The following is a 20,854-nucleotide window of genomic DNA, read 5'->3' as shown; positions in this document are numbered from 1 at the left end:
TTGATGCACACACACAAATTAATCAATTGACGATATTTGATCAGTAAAAGGTGTTTTTATTATTTGTGAAACAAAGATGTCAAACTAATTTGCTACAATTAAACGATTATTTCCTGCATAATTACATAGGCTACATGCACACATTGTAATCCATAATGGCAAATTTTATTTTAAGTTACAGTAAAAGAGACTGATATGAGTAATTGGATGTTTGTTTAAGAAACAAAACAAGGGAAACCACATTTTGAGATGACTGAACACAAAAATCCACATTACGTGTGCAACAAAAGAAATCAAAATTCAAATGTCAAATTGCATTTTACCCTTTCAATCCAGAAGAGAAACTGAATGTCTGCCCTGCTTTTGTGAAGTTAAGCCAAAATATAAAGTGAATGAATGTGATTTGTTCTTTTTCCTTTACATCAGCCTGTTTAGATGGTCTCCCCCCTGGATGAAGCCACAGTGTTCAGGATGCAGACTATTAAGACAGTGGAAACCCAAGTGCCCTTTCTGAAAGAGAGTTTCTTTACCACTACTTTCAAAGGCAGGAGGAAGAGTAGCGTTACCAATCTCCTTCGTAAACAGCAGCAGTCAATCCTTAATCAACAACACCACCAACAACAATGTATTTTAGAGCATCAGCCGCAGCATGCAAAGCAATTTCTTTCCCCTTCATTTGAAAACGGACAAGGGCAGTGCACTCCGGAGCTTCAGCGCCTAGCTCGCTCAAATAGCAGCCCGTTATGCAAGACAGATGAGTATACAGGAGCAGATGGGGATAGAAAGGAGGGGCAAATGGAGAGGAAGGATCAGAGAGTGAGAGAGGTTGTGCAGGGGAGGGGGGCAGAGCGAGGAGTGAGTGGTAGTGAGCCCGCGGCTGTCAGTGCCAGTCTCCTCCTCCTTTCATCATCAGCATCAACGGCACTGGGGAAGGCAGCATCATCCTCACAGCTGCCTTTAACTGTGGTGGGTAAACAGCAGGGATCATCTAGCTGTGAGAGGACGCTGACCAACAGGGGACCAGCATCAGCCCAGGAGGAAGCCCAGCATGCCCAGTCTCGACCCCAGCAGACTGGCCTGTTAGCCAGGGGTGTCCGCCTGCTGAAGAACATGGGGAACCAGGAGGCAAAGCAGAAGAAAGGAGGAGGTGGTGCAGCAGGAAGGGATGTCTCCTGTGATGATGATGCTGATGAGAGGGAAGTAGATAAAAAATCTAAGAAGTCTAGCAAGACCAGCAAAGGAGGGGAACAAAATGGTAAGAAGAAATCAAAGTCAGAGTCGAAGGGTTCTGTGTTTTCTGGCATGAAGATCAGGAAGAGTTTTTCCAAGGCCAAAGGGTTGTCTAAGGATGAAATGTTGGAAGATGGGAGGTCAGCAAATTTTGGAAAGGCAGGGCTCAAGCCTGGTGAAGAGGCGAGCCTGTCAGCTGATGAGATGGGCATGCTAGATGGTGAGGGGGATCTAAGCTGTTTGAACACAGACAGTCACCAATCCATTGTGGATGAGATGGGCCGAAAGACGAGCTCTGGGTCGGATGCTGACCTCGACAGTTTTCACTCAGCAGCAGCTGAAAATGAAGATCTGCTCTCTGACATCCAGCAGGCCATAAGAAATCAATGTGTGGCCAGTGACGGGGTCCTAGAAATGGTGACTGGCCATTTATCAGAAGAGTTTATCTCTGGGGGGAGCAAAGTCCCTGAGAACGTATTATCTCGTCATCTGCGTAACTTGAGTGAGGAAGTTTTCTCTCCACCTGTTGATAGTGAATATTTAGCTCAAGAATATAAAAACTTGGAGAATGAAAGACGCATCATACCCATATCAAGAAATTCATCTGGTCCTGGGTCCCTGAGCGAGAGTGGTCCGCCATCTTCAGCCCCTGACACAGAGAGAAGCAGTGGCAGCCTTTTCCCAAAGACCAACAGCACGTATAGCTTCCCTGATACTACAGCCACTACCACCTCCTATGAGAGTGCTGACGAACCCCAGGATGACCTGGAGAGCCCATTTCTTCACCCACAGCTGAGTCAAGGTAATCGGGCTGCCCAGAGCGACGTTACAAGTGTGCCATGTGTCCGCTTGGACCCTACAGGGGCAGGTGCAGGGCCAATAGGAGTTCACAAGAGTGTGAGCAGCATGGACCTGTCTATGGAGAGAGAAGAGGTTGAGGAAACTAGGAGGTGGGACTTCCTGTCCCTCAAAAGGAGGAAGAGCAGTATGTCCATTAGCCAGCTAACACCAGACAGCCCAAATGTTTCTCAGCCTAGACGACCATCTTCCAACTCTCCCTCGACTGTTAAGCTCTACCCTCCAGTCCACCCCTCCTATGTTAAGACTACCACCAGGCAGCTCACCTCTCCAATTGGCTCCCCCATTACCAGCCCCAATGTGCCAAGGAAAGATGCCATCTCTACTTCAGTGGGATCAAGTGCGGCCCAGGGATTTAGGAGACGCAAGCAGAGGTCCAGCTCCATTGCTGGGCCCTTCAGTGTGTCTGCAGACTGGTCCACAGAGGTGGATGAGCTGAGAGGAAGGCAAAGTGATGGGGCCAAATTTTCAGAGCCAGAGACACCAGAGAAGGGTTACACAGAAGGGATTTACTGGACTCTGGGCTCTAGGAGAGCACATTATGGACGCCAGACCTCCAGTACTACTACTACTACTACAGCACCCTACCTGGATGTCTTCTCTGGTGAGTCACATATGAAGCAGGTGATTAATATGACTAAACAAATGAAGTTGAATCAGTCAGATATAAAGTGATGTTAATAAAACATAGACTACTGGTTTAGACTCACGCTCTGGTTAATGCATAATTATGGAAAATAACCCCATAATCTATTAGCAACCTAACTTCTCATCTTGACCATTGATTCTTGATTGCATTTGATGACAATAGTAGTGGTTAGATGTTGGTGTCAACTTTAAGATAGTATCAACTTTTTGAATTATGTTGCTAATTTGTTTTTGTTTTTTTTAAATGGAGTGAGTAGTCGTATTTAGGGAAGCTAGAGTGAGAGGTATTTTTGTACTACTTGACTGGTAAACTAGAAAGGAGTATCCTCTTGAATTTTGAAGTGGATAATACAGGGATGTGGGAAAATATGAATGGAGCCAGGAGGTCTATCTCAGAGGAAGTAATGAATGAAGAGGCGGTGAAGAAAGGATTAGAGCAAAATGGTTTTCCTGACTGAAGACATCTGGCCGATTTACGTCACAGACCTACAATATGGGACAGCACATATACTTTTGTTTTGGCATTGATTTAAAAACATTTAGAATCACCTCAGAAATGTCTTTCAAGAGCTGGGCACTCAAAGCTAATATTCCTAACAGGAATAACCAGTGCATTTGTTGGGGACTATTTTCAGTCGCAGATTTGGTCCTCTAGTGATCATTTATTGCAGCAGGACAGTTTATGTGAGACTGACTCAAAACAAACAGTGCCCCTGTTCATATGCAGAAGAAGAAATGTGTGTGTGTGTGTGTGTGTGTGTGTGGCTCATGATGTTTTTCATTGTTGTTTGACAACAATGGAGGGCGATGGTACAGAGGAATACGCTACAGTATCAGGGTTTAGTTATATAAACAACACATTTTCATAGGATGAAAATATAAATGTTTTCATTGGATTTGTTGGTAGTAAAAGAAAATGGAACATCACCAGACTTTAATGTAGTGGCCTGTGTGGAAGTTGCACCTCTTAGTAAATGAATCATACTTTTAAAGTCATATTGACCCCTCTGCTCTCTCAGAAGCATCCTTCTGACCAAGATTTGTATCAAGGGAAAACAAAGAATCCTCCCATTTAAAATATTTCAGTTAGTTTGTCATTAATTCCTATTGTTGCAGGGATTTCCCAATGGGCCAGATATGACTTCTATTTGTTTGGCTCCAAACCCCATCTCCATTTGAGATTAGATTATTATGCAATGGTATTGTGAAATGATTATGGTAATTGCATGGTGATTTAAATTCTAATTACTTACAAATGATCACATTATACAAATTATCACAGTGGGGATACTAGAGTTATGATTTAAAAGTACAATAGCTCATAAAAACCAAGATGAAACAGTGGAGGTTCTCTATTGAGTGTCTTTTCATAACAAATGCCTCCTTCTAATGAAACAATGCCACTCTGTCCTCCTTTCTGTTGTGGTGACTTTTCAAGAGCTCAGCTGCCCAACGCTGTCTGCCTGTGCTCATAAATCAGAGGACCGAATGACAACACTGCCATCCACCCACGGCGATGCCATCCTCTGTGTGCGTGTGTGTTTTTGTTTCTGGGCCAGTAAAATCAAAGTGCACACTTGTGGATGCTAAATCCAAGTGACAGTTTATCTGCATGACAAAAATGAGTCATGATATGAGATCCGTTTGAATTTCATCAGGTGAATTTACTGCAGTTCATTGTGTCTCAAATCCCCATTGACAACAACAATTAGCATATATTTCTTAACTGAAGCACATATGCTGTCCTGTTTTTATTCACTGAAAATGGTTATTTCAGCACTGAAGTCACTCAGTCATTCAGCAGTACATGTGATATTGATCAGTTCAGCGAGTTTTCCAGGTCACATGTGGCCTTTAGGAGGCTGTGGGAAAACAGAAAGGAGAGAGGAGGAGTGGAGAAAAAGATAATTTAACTGTCAAACAACTGCATACATATTCCCAGAGATTGATGTGACAAATTCTGGATTTACATGCTTGAACGTGGATCTGAATAAAGTGTAAGAGTTTAATTGGTCTATGTCTTGAAGATTGTTCCTTGCCCTGACAATTATGTCACACGATTTATGAGAAATCCATTCCCAGAGTTACCCTTCATTATTGTTTGTCAAACACAACTCCAATGTGTTTAAATCAACGTCCACAGGGCCATAAGTCATAGGACTTCTTTAATTTATCTGGTTCTGTCCCCTGAATCTCATGGTTTGTAAAAAAAATCAACAACGTTAACAACTCACTGGAAAGTGTGTCAGGCTTGGACTTAATAAATATTAGTTGTGTTTTCTTTCAGACTCCACATGCTCCATTTCAGCTTCATCTTTCAGCTGCTGTCATATAGTCGATATTTTTTCCAGCCCCCTAATAATTACTTTTGCTTCTGCCACCACCAAAAGTCAGGATTTGTCCTTAGTGAGGATCCAAACCTGCTCAGGGAATAAGAGTTTTCATTTTCACTCTGTGACAAAGAATCTTTATTCTTTGCTTGCTGTCTATCAAAACAAAAAACCCTACAGTCGATTTTAATCTGTCATGCCTTTAACTGTTTTCTCTTTCTGACACCCAAACCTTACTTTTCTAGCCATACCATGTTTATCTATCAACATATTAAATCCTAAATAACAATATAAAAACAAACTGATTATTTCATGTACTGTATGGAAACTTTTTTCTTGTAATTATTTAGCATTTATTAGTTTTCTGCTGCATGCAGGATATCTCGAGCAGCACAATTAACACTATCTACTGTATGTATTCACTGACAGTGTTTATGGTGTGAGTGGAGTTTGCACATGTAGGTGTTTAATTATCACATCTGAAACTGAGAGATTTCTTTTCAACTCTTCTGATGGATTAACATGAGGTGTCTTCTTGAACACTTTAGCTAACCATACCATATTATTATATCTAGGAATACATAATATAAAAATAGAAAGTCCCAAATGGTTTCAAATGTTTCTGAACATCCCTCTCTGTACATGCATGGAGCAATAATGGAGCCCATTCTTGCACTTTCTTCCTACGTCAGGTCGTGCTCTGTTGGACAGACTGTGTTTTCATCACGGAGATGGGTCTAATGAAGAGGCAGCAAAGGAACTGTGCCACCGAATGTTGGTCCAGGGTCTGTTGCACCCCTTCAATGACAGTTCTGGAAAGCTCCATGGTGACAGCACTGCCTCAGCCACCACACCAGTTTTTAATGTAAGGGCTTTCTTTCCACTATGTGCCATCACACTCCTTTAAAAAAAGAAAAGAAAAAAAAGACATGACCTGCCTGGCATCAGCTTGACCCAAGGCTGAACTCACTCAGATTTTTGTTATAGGAGCAAATAGGAGGTATACTCAGACAGTATTCATTTTTACACACTTGAAGGGATGTATTTCAATCTTTAAAAACATAAAGATCAAAATTTAATTCACTGAATGGCTATCAGCACTTGAAAAAATTATAATGCATATTTTAGTGATTATCCCAAGGGCAAACAAAGAAAGACAAAATGATTTCTCAGAGTACATTTTTATTCTAGTTGAATGCCTGAAGGTAGGATAGAGAATGGCTGGTAGACAAAGGAGGAGAGTGTATCCCAAAAGATCAAATACGCTTTCTAAGAGTGTAGTGCAATTTCAACTTTAGTCAACCATTTTCTGTAGATATATAATGCTGTGCAAAGCTTACCCAATCTGTGTTTCTATATTTACTGCTACTGTGATTCATCCCAGCGATAGTTCATCTTGTAAAGAGCAATAGAGCATGGAGTTCGGCTGACCATATGAACACTGATTTCATGAATCTTTAATTCTCCATCCCAGTAATGCTTTGCTCAGACCTAATCTCATGCACATGTGTTATCACATTACCCTGCACAGTTCACCACAGCCACTGTCAGGCCCATTTTTATCAAGTGTCCTTGTAGCTGGATTCATCCAACAGAACTGATTGGGGGGATGGAGGTATAACTGGAAAAAAAATTCAGACAAATTCTCGTACAATATATTAATTGGACTATATCTCTTGCAATGTGTGTGAATGTTTAATGATAAGAAAAGATAATGAAATTAGTTGTCTTACTTCATTGAGAGATGTCAAAACAAGCGTAATTATTTCTTTTATGATGATTGTTATTTATAGTCACACCACAGACTCTATGAGCCGCATTATCAGCAGCATGTTCCCCATGGGAGGAATTGTAATCACTTTGATAATCCCCTGATTCCTCATCTAGCACTAGCATCAGGTTAACATTTTAATTTGTCATATACTTTTGTTTATGACCAAATATCTGCAAAACTAATGGCTTTCCCATCAGCCTCAACTGAGCTTTGTGTGTTGTTCTAATTGGACAGATGTTAGCATGCTAACAGACTGAACTCAGATGGTGAACATGATAAATATCAGGATGTTGATGTTAGCATTTAGCTCAATGCAATGATTTGCCAAGTACAGTCTCACAGAGCCACTAAGCATGGCTGCAGACTCCTAGTCTTGTTTTGTCTGTTGAGTACCAAAGAATGTGAACAGATTAGTGTTAGTCACTAGCTGCATATGGCACCTCCCCCACAGATATAGACATATATTGTACATGCATTTACAGTATGCGTAGCTTAACAATATGCATAGGCTCATAAACACAACTTTACACACATACACACATGCACCTTGCCAATAGTCCACAGTTGCATGAGTAAGTTAAAGACAGATGCACTCATATATACACCCATACATGTTCAGGCATTTCCTCGCATGGCTGGATTAATAGTAGTCCCTCTGACACTCACTCAGACACACACACACACAAAAGCACACATACACGTCTGTGCTTGCGTAGACCATCTGCTGACCATGTTATGTAACAACTCCATGTGCCTTGGGCTCAGGCTGCTCTTCCCCAGCAAAAAGCTCACCATGTCAGGATGGTATACAGAAACTCCTGGCTGCTGTTTTTTTCCTCCCTTTTTTGTCCCCAGTCTTTGCCTTCTTCAGTCTGGGGCTTGGGCTTTGCTGTTGCCATTGCGAGTGCAGATGTTATTGTTATTGCTTTCTATCTTACAGTTAATCACCCTTCTAAAATAAATGGTTTGAGATCACCACAGTCTCTTTGCTTCAGTGCAACCTTTCCCCTTTAATATCTCTTTTTTATACACTTTTCCTTTTACAGTTAAATTCCATCTTGAAATGAATCACTTATTGCATCATCTATCTTCTCCCTTTCTTTATTTCTATCCTTTCCTCTCACCTCCTATTTTCCTCCCACTTTGCTACCTTAATATAGCATTGTATCCAATTTCATTACTGTATTTTGCTGGAGTGAACAAATGTACTCATGGTGGGTTTCTTGTTCTGCATACTGCAGAGAATTAAATACTCCATCAGCTTCATTCAGTCCAGAAATGTGGTTTGGGGAGGATGAGTATCCAAAAACTGTGTATAAATCAAGTGACAACCTTTTTATACTTGGCAAAAACATTGCTGAGTGGATAAATACTTGTGTATTTGTGTGTGTGTGTGTGTGTGTGTGTGTGTGTGTGTGTGTGTGTGTGTGTGTGTGTGTGTGTGTGTGTGTGTGTGTGTGTGTGTGTGTGTGTGTGTGTGTGTGTGTGTGTGTGTGTGTGTGTGTGTGTGTGTGTGTGTGTGTGTGTGTGTGTGTGTGTGTGTGTGTGTGTGTGTGTGTGTGTGTGTGTGTGTGTGTGTGTGTGTGTGTGTGTGTGTGTGTGTGTGTGTGTGTGTGTGTGTGTGTGTGTGTGTGTGTGTGTGTGTGTGTGTGTGTGTGTGTGTGTGTGTGTGATGTAAATTATTAATTTTAGGGTGAAGAGCTGGTTTAAAGTTAAGGTAAATGTAGGATTATGTTAAAGTTAGGGTTAGGCAAGTAGTGGTTACTGTTAAGCTTGGGATAAGTCCCCAGGAAATGAATTTAAGTCAATGTAATGTCCTTTTGAAGTGATGGAAACATGACAGGGCATGACTCAAACACACTAGATTTAAGACCAGCTGACTGGCGACGGCTTGTGTAGTGGTTATGGTTAGGGTAAGTTTCCAGGAAATTAATGCAAGTCTACGTAAATATGTCAGAAGTGACTAAAGTAAACAAGTGTGTTTGTTTGTTTGTGGCTGTTGGTCAGGTCGCCTGGATCCAACTAATGGGTTTTTTCCTGAGCACAACACCCAGCATCAACCATCTATATAGTTTGTGTCTGACTGAGAAATGTAAAACCTCACATCTCAGAACAAGAGTAGAAATGATTCTCACAAACAATTCACAAACACATTAAGTTTACACAAAGCATATTCTTGTAATCTCCTTGTTTAAAGATTTGTTTTACACTTGTATATATTAGCATGTGGTTCATCACTGCATGGCATTAACCTCACCGCATTTGTTTCCTGACAATAAAATGGGAAGTACCCAAGCATTTAGGAAAACACAAAGGGCAATCCAAGCTTTGGTTTAAAAGGGGATCTGCTCTAGCTGCAGTGTCTGATATGGTCCTCAGAGTATTTTTAAATAAGTACTTTAAAATAATATAGAATATAAAAACAGTAATTCTCAGATTATAATTAGACTCACATACCTATCTACCTACAGCTGTGATTGAAATATAGTCCCTTTTATGACACATACAGTAACAGTAACATCAAGAAGCTGCTAAAGATGCACTGTGGTCACATGTTGAGGCATCTTGAAGGCAGTATTGCATACAAATGTCCAAGTGATTATAAAGTAGACCGTTTGAAGAAAGAGGGGGAGGACGAATGCAGAAATAATTCTTTCAATGTGTCTTTAGGCTTAGTTTTTATCTCTTACCATTGACGCACAGCCCTTAGTAAATGAGGTCGGACATCTAGATCATAAAGTAATGTCAAGTGAAGACATCATGTTTCATAATGGAACAGGGGAGATTTTGTTGCAGAATCAAACACTGACAGGACAGTTAACTTTGAAAGCCAGCCTACTAGTACTCATTAATTATTGTACCTTTTAACTTGTGTAAACATCATGATGCTTTGAGACAAGAAGCTAGAGATTCATAATTAGCTTCACAGTCTCTGTTTTTTGAACTAACTGATGTATTAACTATGCAAAGGGGAAGAGAATGTATGGTTCAGCTCCTAACGCTTATTATCCTCAATGTTTCCACACTTGAAGCTTGGAGAAAGAGCTACCACTTGTCTCAGATCATTAGGGGATGTTATTAACCTTTAATCACAAGCATTTAACTGTGGTTTTGATGTCATTTATATGTGCTTGTAAACTCTTGGTTTTGATCTCATTTATATGTGCTTGTAAACTCTGTGCAGGAGGAGCAGCTGTACACCTGGGCATCTGTTGGCCTGCCAGTATCTTCCCACCTGTGGGAATTCTATGCGGGGCGAACTGCAGGCAGAGTACAAAGCTTGAGATCTCCTTTGCATCAATCATCAGCCAAGACTGCAGGAGCACTACACTCTCCGGTTGGTTTACTATGCATTTATAACTATTTTTCAGTGTTTGCCTTGTGTACACAATTCTTGTATTGACTGGTACTGTGCAGCATTTTAGGGCAGTTTTACTTTTTTTTTTTTTTTTTACTACTAACATTAGATATCATCTTAATCCTGGAAACTACATATAATGTGTACAATTTTTAACTCAACACAAATTACACATTCAAATCTGTTCTTCTACAAATCTAAAGTATGTATATAACTGATATAGAGTGTACCATTACATATTGTACATATGTCTGCAAGAACCACTTACTGACATATATTCATTGGAAAGTGCTACTTTAATTGCTTTTTGTATCAGGAGGCTGACATTTCTGTCATTCAGCTTTAAAACTTATCATTTCAATAGGGTATACAAATACCTGAAACATACAAATACACCATCAAAATACTGTGTATATTCCAGTAAACAGTAAAGTGCTCAACATAAAGAAAATTTCAGATCTGGATTCTCTTTCTCTTCCTCCCTCCTCAACCTGAAGATTTTTTTGTTTTGTTTTGTTTTTTGTTACTGTAAAATAAAGTACATTTTGTCCTTACAGGATAAATGATTAGGGTACATTGTGAAAGACGGTATTCTTAAGCTTTTCATTTGATGCTAATTATATCTTGATATGCAATCCAAAACCGCATAACCCATGTGACCCATCTGCATGTTGACAGACATAGTAAATCTGGGTCTCCTGCACTCATTAGTTGCTATGGATAAGCTCCTTTTAGCTAAATGGCTTAACTGTGATTTGTTCTTTTCCCACCAGAGGGCAGGCTTGTCTTGATAGACTTACCACAGTGAGCCTCCCTGCTTCCTAGAAGAACTAATAAATTAGGAAGGCCATACTGACTCAACATTTTCTGTAACATTCACTGATGTGACCACAACTTGGGAATGTGTACTAGCAGACACAGACCCTCCCCATGTGAGGCCCAACGAGACTCACTGTCTCTGGGGTCAAATCTCTCAGTATCCCCTCATCCCTGCTCTAACCAGTCTGGAGCCAGAGGTCTGATGGAGTCTAGACATAATGGACTTTCTTGACCCTTCTTTAGCTCATAGCCTTGTCACTAAGCTCTCTCAGTTGTGGGTGTTTTTTACTGTTTATAAAAGAGTAATTTATTAAAGGATAATGTGTCCAAGACTTGTGAGCAAATTTTTATGTCTTCTTCTCAACATTTAGAGGGAAAAATAGGCTTGAGTACCTGCTTTTAAGTACCTTGAAGCTTTATTTGCATGTCAATTTAAAGTCTTTTTTTGTTTGTTTGCTGACAGACAGAAACCAGCAGGTTGAAGTCAGGTCAGTCATCCTCAGAGGATGAAAGCTGTCTCATCCCTCAGCTGGAGAGGACCATCGATGACCTGCGGATTAAAATTGCTATGTTGCAGAGCCAGCAGGCCTCCTTGGCAAAAGACAGCGGGGATAATATGGAAGCCCTGGGTACTGCCCACCACAAGGCCTCACAGATGAGAGGAGAAAGATTGGGAAAGATGAGCCAGGAGGTGTCTGTCCAGACCTCACCTGTGGAGGAGGGATTTAAGTTTGATGTGCCTTTCAGCAGAGGATCAGACAGTGTGTTGTCCTCTGTGCCATCCAAATCTACAGAGCGTTTTGTCTGCGTGTGCCAGCAGAGGCAGCAGAGCAGCACGCATTCAGTTCCCCCACCCCCACCACCACCACCATTACCAGGAGGTGCTGCTCCTCCACCACCACCTCCCCCACCTTTACCTGGGGTTGGACCTTGTCCACCACCTCCTCCTCCTCCCCCTCCTCCACCACCAGGTTTTGGACCTCCACCACCTCCTCCTCCCCCGCCTGGTTTTGGACCCCCACCCCCACCTCCTCCACCGCCGGGTATGGGCCCTCCTCCACCACCCCCACCACCGGGAATGGGCCCTCCTCCTCCACCACCACCCCCAGGGTTTGGGCCTCCACCACCACCAGGCCTCATGCCCTCCATGATGGCCCAGGAAGCTGCCCCTGCCAAGGCAGTGATAGAGCCCCCCAAGCCAATGAAGCCACTCTACTGGACACGCATACAGCTGAATGCTAAAAAGTAAAGATATGCTGAATAAAGTGAAGATAGATATGGATCATTTGCACAAAGGTATTCTCTGAACAGTAGAGAATTGAGAGGAAACGTGTCCACTTAAGATAAAGATCGACCACATGCTGTGACGGCAATAGAGATGCTAACCAGACCAGGCACTGTGGTCAGCAGTGAGTTGACTTGAACCAGGTTTTCTTTCCTTAATAAGGCTTGGAAAATTGTAGTAGAGTAAACATCTAGAAATAGACTACTTGATTTACTGAAATCTAAATTTAATTGCTGTCTGATAAAACTGTCAAGTGTATAACTTTTGGATTTTCCTCTGCAAAAGATGACAAATGAGTACTTTTAAAAAAAAGTGAAAATCGAGAATTATTGAAAATGCCCAGTGGTGCAATAACAATACCACTTACACCATGTAGTATATTTCACTGTAGATGGCATATTATAGCTCACATATTTGCATTGTGAATTATTCCTTTTTCAACCTCTCTTCTAGACAGAATGACTCACTGGTGTGGGAGAATATCGATGAACCAACTGTAAACTTTGAAGAATTTGTGGAACTCTTCTCCAAAAGTGCTGTTAAGGAAAAGAAAAAGCCAATTTCAGACACAATCAGCAAGTCCAAGGCCAAGCAGGTATGTTTTATGATTTTGTGTTTTTGTGTGCTTGTTCCTTACGGTTTGTCTCTCTATATATACATACTATATCTGTGCTGATTTGTTTGTTTGTGGATACAGACGTGTGTATATGTGTTTGCATATCCCCTGAGTTCACGGAATATAGCACACTTTAGAGCTCCTATCTTCACTCTCACTCCTCTGATGTCCCATTCCTTTCCAACTCTCCACCTTGTCACTCTATGAGTTGCTGTGAGTGACAGGAAGAACTGCTACAGCCAGACAGTTATTATGTGGTGTGAGCTCTGGCTCCCACCCGACTCCCCCGTGACCATCCAGTGGCACTGAGCCAATGTCTTGCGTGCGGTGAGGAAACCTCACAGCGGTGCGATGACTGTTGAGAGAGAGAGAGAAAGAGAGAGAGAGAGAGAGAGTGAGAGAGAGGGAGGAGGGGGGGAGCCTGGGAGCTGTATTTCATGATGTGGTTCCTCCCATTGTGCTTTCTGTATGACTTAGTTTAATAGTTAGACTGTTTCCTTCCTGAATGCCCTTTATGTCACTCCATCAATCTGTATGTGAAGAAATATTTAATATATACTTTTTAAAACTGTTCTAGACAAGATTTTTATGTTAATCTGTTCGGCTAAATAATGGGTCTAAATCACAAATAATGTTGCACCAGGGAAGAACTTTTCCCATCTAATTGAGACCCAGTAGGATCGCCCGACAGTGTTTGCCGAGATTAAATGTAGGTCTCAGGCATGGATATTGGTGGGAAATCTTCTTGGTTTATGAGAGGGGATGAATGAAACTGTACGCCAAAATATAAAACCATTTCCAAAAAAGTTTCCCGTTGAATGGGAGATTGACTAAACTAAGATGAAAAGGGCCTGTCAAGTGTCTCACAGTTGGTTTGCCATCTTATAAAAGACCCAAAGGATTATGAATCACTTAGGTGCCGCTTTCAGTAAGACAAGTACATGATGACCTGGTGGAAAACGTCACATCTCTGATACTTTTGAAGAATGTGGAAACATGATAGCCAAAGACTTAGATAGGTAGATTAAAAACAAATCTGTAAGTCTGTCAGAAAGAGAACAACTGTATATCTCATATATAACGAGCCTTCTCCAGCCATTATGCATCTATTGTTTGCATCCGTTCATTTGTTCACTTGAGTGTAACAGTTCTTGCAATACTCAGTATGTAGGAGAAATACGTGATCTTCTGTGATGAAGATGCAGCATGCGCTTGTAAATCAGCCACACCATGAGTTACTTATGTTTTCATGAGGAATATGCTTGTAACAGGAAGTAATATGGTAACTGCTGTAGCTAGGCTAAAGTCTCCATGTATGGGGTTTTCTTATATCATATAATCTTTCAAATTATTCTTATTGCATGAGTTTTTGTTTGCATTAAATTAAGACCGTCCTGGAGAAAATCCATGCTGCTTGTTACTACTACCGAGAGTCACTAAAATCTGAAGTTTTCAAATTCTAGGAGGGTATCGTCTGAATAAAGTATATTGCTCCTTTTAATTATTTTAGAATTAAAGAATTAATTCATTGCACCATCATCCTTTACTTCCTATGCAGCTTATTGAAGCACTCACATAATGCTAGGCCACTCTTTTCATGCAAACTTTGACCCATATTCTTCTGTATATAATGTACAGCAATAATGCAGATGCTGTAATTTTAGTAGACTGAAGCTAAATGCACAGCACATAGTAGCTTTACCACCCAAATCACTTTAGGGGAAAAAATCTCTCATGCAATAGAGCAAACAGGTAAACAGCAATGGGAAAGAATAGATAAGCTAAGCGAGCTTGCCCATCACAATCACACTTTCGCTCAGGGATTCCTTTTCAAACACACTTCAAAAATAGCCGTCAGTAAGTATGTTGACATTCCAGGAGATGTCAGATGGTTTTTTATGACACAAAAGAGACACAATAGAGGTTATTCACATCTGTACAGAGCAGCACTACCCCTGCAAGCATAGATAAACCGTAGCGCTTTTGGTTGGATCTAGAAGATGACACAGCACTGGGAGACCAAGAACAACCAGACAGCCATTCTCTGTATTAAAGAGAATTCCCTGATTGATGGAGCTCTAAATAAGTCGGCTACCACATCACGAAGCGGCTCATGTTGTGGTTTTGTTGTTAAACTGTAAGAGACAAGAGACAAATTGAGATGGGTGTGGGTTGAATTCCCTTGGTCATCACTGCATGATGCTGCTGTGGATGCAATAATGGTGCATAGGACATTGAGGCCAATAATAAGCAAATAAAAACACTTGTTTCCCGCTCATGAGGACCAGCCCCAGGCCTCAAGACTATTGATCTTGAGCTCTCCCATCCCCATGTGTGCTATGAATTCAAGTGCTTAACTGATGAGAAGGGACAAGCAACCTCTCCAGAGCTACCACTAGAGAGCAGCTTTGACGTCAGTGCTCGGCCAGTTTAAATGCCTTTGCTGACATCAGTATAAGATGTCAGTGTCGACCCTTCTGTCTATCTGCACAAAGGTCTGAGTTGCATTTTATGCTACCCTATATATATGGAGATGTAATGACACAGTGAGTGCACTGCTGGATTACAGCATGTGAGGTAGAACTGCTCAAGATTGAAGATTTGCAGCTTTTGTTCCATGGCACTCAAGGTCAATTCAACAGTGTTTTGAACAGTGTTTGATTTTTGAGCTGCCAAGTGTGTTTTAACTTCTTATCAAATTAATGCCAGTATACAACTTACAGCTTACATTCTCCTCAAGGGTCAATGTTTTCCACCCCACAGGAATAAAGATTTCTTATAAGCAGGGTAAAGGAGGATATTAATGACAGAAGGGCTGTAACTAATGTTTTAATCAGTGATTATTCTTCTGATTAATTTTTTTTAAATAGGAGAAATATATAACACTGTCAGCAAGCGTTTAAAATGGGTACTGCAGTTCACATTAAAAATATTGAAGAGAGATGTCTCCCCCCGCCCTTGTTCCTCAGACTCTCAGTTGACCCAGTTTGTTTGCTTGCTTCCATGGCTGCATTACACTGTTTGCATGCCAGTGTTTCATATCTGGCAACCTGGGGGGGCATCAACATGATTTCACAGAAATACATGAAATGACCATGACCTCTTAACACTGTGTGACATTGTGGTGGCATGAAATGTGTCAAAATTACGAGCCAGCACTACAATCAGGTTGAATGGACGATGGGCAGAATCACACAGGCTGAAACAAAAACAGACGTTCTGCACCAGAATGGAAATTTCAAAAGAGAACATACTGGCTCTGGTATTATAGTTGCTGAAGTCAGTACTTCAACTTAGCATGTTTCCTCGAACTCTGATAATATATCATTTTATGAGTCAGTAAGGTAAATATATTACATTGGTCTTTTAATCAGTACAAACCCAAAGATACTCAGTTTACAATCACAAAAACAAAGCTAAAGATGCAAATCTTGACAACTGATGAGCTATACCTTGGGTGATGTGTTTGATGTGTAAACAATTAAGTGATTGACAGAAAATTATTAATTACTTTGATAATCAACTAATGGGACAGCAGTGATTCAGGAGATAGAGTGGGTGGTCCTCCACCTGCAGGGTTGGTGGATCCCCAGCCCTTCCTGTTCATGTGTCAAAATGTCCTTGGGCAAGACAACGAACCTGAAGTCACTCTTGAAGGCCAGCGCCTACCATGGCAGCTCTGTGTGTATGTGTTTGTGAGAATGGTTAATTGAAAGGTAATGTATAGATGCACTGTACAAATGCAATCTATTAACCATGGATCTATCATGGTATGGTCTAAATGACAGTTTCAAGATGTCACTTATTGAGGTCCCTCATCTCCACCTGAGTAATGTTATTATATTCTTTGTCTCTGAATATCTTAACAGATTTGTATTAATAACTTGAGTACTCAGTTTCCACAGTTTCTCCTCCGTTAGATGAAATATATGATTATATATCCAGATACTAAGATATCTGTTGTAGTTTCATGAAATTTTAATTAAATGTTAAATTTAATGTGATGTATGGATGACGGTGATATTTTTAAATATATAGCTGTTTGAACACTAACTCCAACAAAGATTAGATGAAAAAATGTAATTAAAGTTTCTCTTTGTACCACTCAAAACTCAAATGCTCTTTCATTTTCAGGTCTCTTTCAGCTTCTTTCAAGAGAACAAGTTGTACCTCAGGGATTTGTTTCTCACATGTGATTCGGAGCTGTATGAGCCTGATGAAAGTCCACATTGGCCAACCCTGAAATGATAAATGGATCAAACGATCAGCATATAATTAATGTGACTTAAAGGATTTCTTTAAATCAAACACTTAGACACATGGTTCTCATGAGACTTTTGAAAAACACTGTATTAGATGAAATTTCCATGGTTGTTTTTGTTGTCCTGAAAGGCTTTTGTTTAAAGTGTTTGTCTCGAAAATAATTTCAATAACTAGAATGGTTCATGAATCCAGCTGTGTTCCGTTCCAAACTAATACTACTGATACAATGATGCAAGGGGATTTTTATGCTGAATTTATGCAAAAAACAAAACAAAACAAAAAACCCCAGAACTATCTGTAAAATCAGGTATTTCTCCTAGGAAGTAAACTGAACTCTATCTTAAATTACTATAATCTGCTTGTACATTTGGGTGAATCAAGTCAGCTAATAAAACATGACTAATGACTTATTTTCTTACTGCTATTGAACAGCTGCCCCCACAGGCTCATAGTAGAAGCCACTGGGCATCATATCTTGAACAGCCTGTCCCCTGAAACTGTGGTTTAGCCGGGAAAACAGAGACAGTTGGGGCCTGGTGATATAACTTCCTGTGTGTTTGAAAGGTCTGTGGTCTGTGTGATCTGGTTTAGATGGAAGCATTCTGTCTGGATCACAGTAGGCTACGGGTTTCCTGTCCTGTCCCTTCACCACTTTGCTACCCAGCGCACACTTCTGCTTGCTCAGGCGAGTTGTGGTCTGTAATGGCCCCCTTGGATGCTGTTTTTCATGCATAGTAACAACAATGGCTTGACATTCAACGCCTGGCTGTTTGACAAGTGGGAGCTACTATTATTCAGCCAACTTTTGTTAATATTGCATTCTTTGGAGCTGTTTTGATCTTTGGATAAAGCAGTTTTGACTTCAAGTTATTAGTTTTGATGTATAATTTTTCCCTTTGAAAAATATCCTTATATTGTGCAAGACCATATAGGATAATGTGAACAAAACCATGCAGACTCTCAGTATGTTTAATCAGTGGCAGGACCTTAATCCATGTGATCACGCTGCATTTAGCAAATAAGCCTCTTGTTGTCTAAGTGATCTGTTCGTTTTTTGAATCTGACTGAAAGATGATAGATGTAGAGAATTCAAGAAAAGGAAAAAATTGTTAATCATCATCAGCCAGGCAGCATTGTAATTTTCCTAATGTTTGTGGGTAAATAGATGTAAGTTTTCCTCCCACAGAGTGAAAGACTAAGGGAGTGATGTTCCTGTCTTTTGTTTCCTGTCAATTATTAAAGGTTTTGTCTGCACGTGTGAGTGCGCATGCGCGTGAGCATATGCTTATGTGGTTGGGGTATATGGAGTATTAACATCCGTGTTCACTCTACCCTTGTATATCCTTAATGCTCACATCTCTGTCTCATCAATGTGTAGGTGGTGAAGCTTTTGAGCAACAAGCGATCACAGGCTGTGGGTATTCTGATGTCCAGCATCCATCTTGATATGAAGGATATCCAGAATGGTAAGTGTTGAGTTTTGCCTCTGAGTAGACACTGTGACAAAAATTACAGTGAAATGACAGAACAGTGTGGTGTGTCTGCACACTTCATATGTAACTTGGCCTCCATAAGGGTAGGCTGATAACATTAACAGCACCACTGGAATGGTTAGCCTTTAGGAAAATGGAAAGTATAGTAGATTTACCAATAAACAATATATACATTTCATATTTCCAGCATCATAAATTCTGAAACATAAAAGGATAATATTGTTCTGACATTCAGTGTAACTGTCCAAAAATGACTAAAAACACATAAATGTTAGCCACACCATTGCACTGGATGATGTGTTCTATCACTACCATGAAGATGGGCACTGTAGTTCATTTTAAACCCAACCACACACATGGTCCTACTGCACACAATACACACCAGAGGACCAAATGCGTATTAGTCCACAAAATGAGAATATGCCAAAATTAATGAACTATTTATTTGAGTAACCCTTATTAAAACTACAATGCCATCTTTATGTATTTGAAACTATAAAACTGCGATCCATGCTTACAGATTTTTGTCATTGTATTGTAATATGAATACATTTTGGGTTAAGATCCATGAACAGTGTTAGGAACAGTTGGAAAGTATTAAGAAACAGACACTTATGGTGTTGGGCTTTTCGTGGGATTTGTTGACAATAAAAGAAAAGTACATATCTTATCCTTTACATTGTTTTCACTTTATTATTGGTTGATCTCTTTTAGTTGTCCATAAAATACATCCTATGTCAAATGCAACACATGTGCTTTCTGTGAATGTACTCAAAAAAAATCTTCATACTAAATTTAATTACTAGTTCACCCAGTTATTTCTTATACATTCCTCCTCCCCCTTTTTTTTTATAAAGAATAAGTAATCATCTCCAGGTTTGTAGGAAAGCACTTACTTAAAATTAACAACAAACTTTTTATTAAAAACACACATACACTGAACAATGTATTAAATCCTACTCTGAAAGCCAGAATATCTTGTTGAACAATTTATGTATATAAAATTCAGATGTACTGTACCATCCTTTTTGTAGTGCTGCTATCCTACTTCTTAAAATACATCTTGTTCTCTATCTACCAAGAAATGAGTGAGATTGAGTATTCCTGAAGTTGCTGCCAAAGCTTAAACCCCCCCACTTGTAGTTCGCTTTATCACAAGTCATAATGTTGCAAGCCATCTGAAATCCTTTTGCCTTTATGGGTGACTCTCCTCCCCTCTGCTTTTCTTTGCTCTCATTTTGAATAATCTCTCCCCAGCTAACATCCACATCATGTTTCTCCACAGCTCTGTCTTTCTCTGATGGGTTGTCACCATCTTGTCTAAATGGCTTTGTTAAAGTGAAGTCATTCAGGAGATGTTGATGGGAACTGACTGTCTTCCTGTTTTAGTTACTCTCTGATTGCTCTCCAGTCTTCCCTCATCCGTGTGTCTAAACACTCTTCCACATCTCCCCATCCTATTCAAAGAAACCTACCGCAGTATAGCCTCTATTCCAGTCTCAAATCTGTTATCTCAAAGCATGGCAGCTTGGTAAGTAACATCAAAGTTAATATGCACCACAGAGAAATGGCTGGTACATGTTGTATATTTGCAGCAATAATTGTTTACTTCTGTTGGGGTTGTTTTGTCGACAGTATCTTCAAAGCATCTTGTGGACTTATTTTCACTCTTCTGTGTTTCTGGCCTTAATGTCAGCCTTTGGTGCATCCATCTCAGGTCAGAGTGGGAGGGCAAGTAAGGGCCACTCTCATCAGCACATACTCATGATGCAGCCTATGTTAGGACAGTTTTTGCCATGGTACATAATTAGAGCTGATTGGAAACTTAAGTATATCAGGGAGAGTAAGATCAAGGAGAAGATATCGTGGTGGTTTTGTTGAAGTACTTCTCAATACTCTGTGCTTATTATTCCTCAAAACATTGGGATGCCTACCACCTTGCACAAACAATATAATGACCTGGAATCCCTCAAAGGGCTTTTTATTTACTTTATCATGCCTTTTAATTGATTGATTATTAAACATGAATAATTATAGGCTGCAAATGGTAATTATTTCATACTAAGAACAAAATCCAAAAGACCTGTACATTAGCTATTGCTATTGTTTTCCCATCCCTGAAATGATCTCATGTTCCCTTGCGCCGTCAGAGGTTTAAGATGATTAAAGAATCGACGGAC

The 20,854-nt window shown here is 40.2% G+C and overlaps 1 protein-coding gene across 1 annotated transcript in view; it reads left to right on the top strand.

Moving 5' to 3' along the window:
- Positions 1–471: 471 nt before the first annotated feature.
- Positions 472–20,854, top strand: part of fmn2a (formin 2a) — a 38,280-nt gene continuing 17,897 nt past the window's right edge. Inside the window, exons 1-6 of the mRNA XM_062430295.1 lie at positions 472–2,692; positions 5,759–5,931; positions 10,025–10,177; positions 11,481–12,262; positions 12,756–12,897; positions 18,560–18,647. Coding sequence (XP_062286279.1) covers positions 472–2,692; positions 5,759–5,931; positions 10,025–10,177; positions 11,481–12,262; positions 12,756–12,897; positions 18,560–18,647 — 3,559 coding nt within the window. The remainder of the gene's footprint in view (positions 2,693–5,758; positions 5,932–10,024; positions 10,178–11,480; positions 12,263–12,755; positions 12,898–18,559; positions 18,648–20,854) is intronic.

The sequence above is a fragment of the Scomber scombrus genome, chromosome 12 (assembly GCF_963691925.1).
Source record: "Scomber scombrus chromosome 12, fScoSco1.1, whole genome shotgun sequence".
NCBI classification, from domain to species: Eukaryota; Metazoa; Chordata; class Actinopteri; order Scombriformes; family Scombridae; genus Scomber; species Scomber scombrus.
The sequence above is the reverse complement of the archived record's forward strand: the minus strand, read 5'-3'. Positions and strand labels throughout refer to the sequence as shown.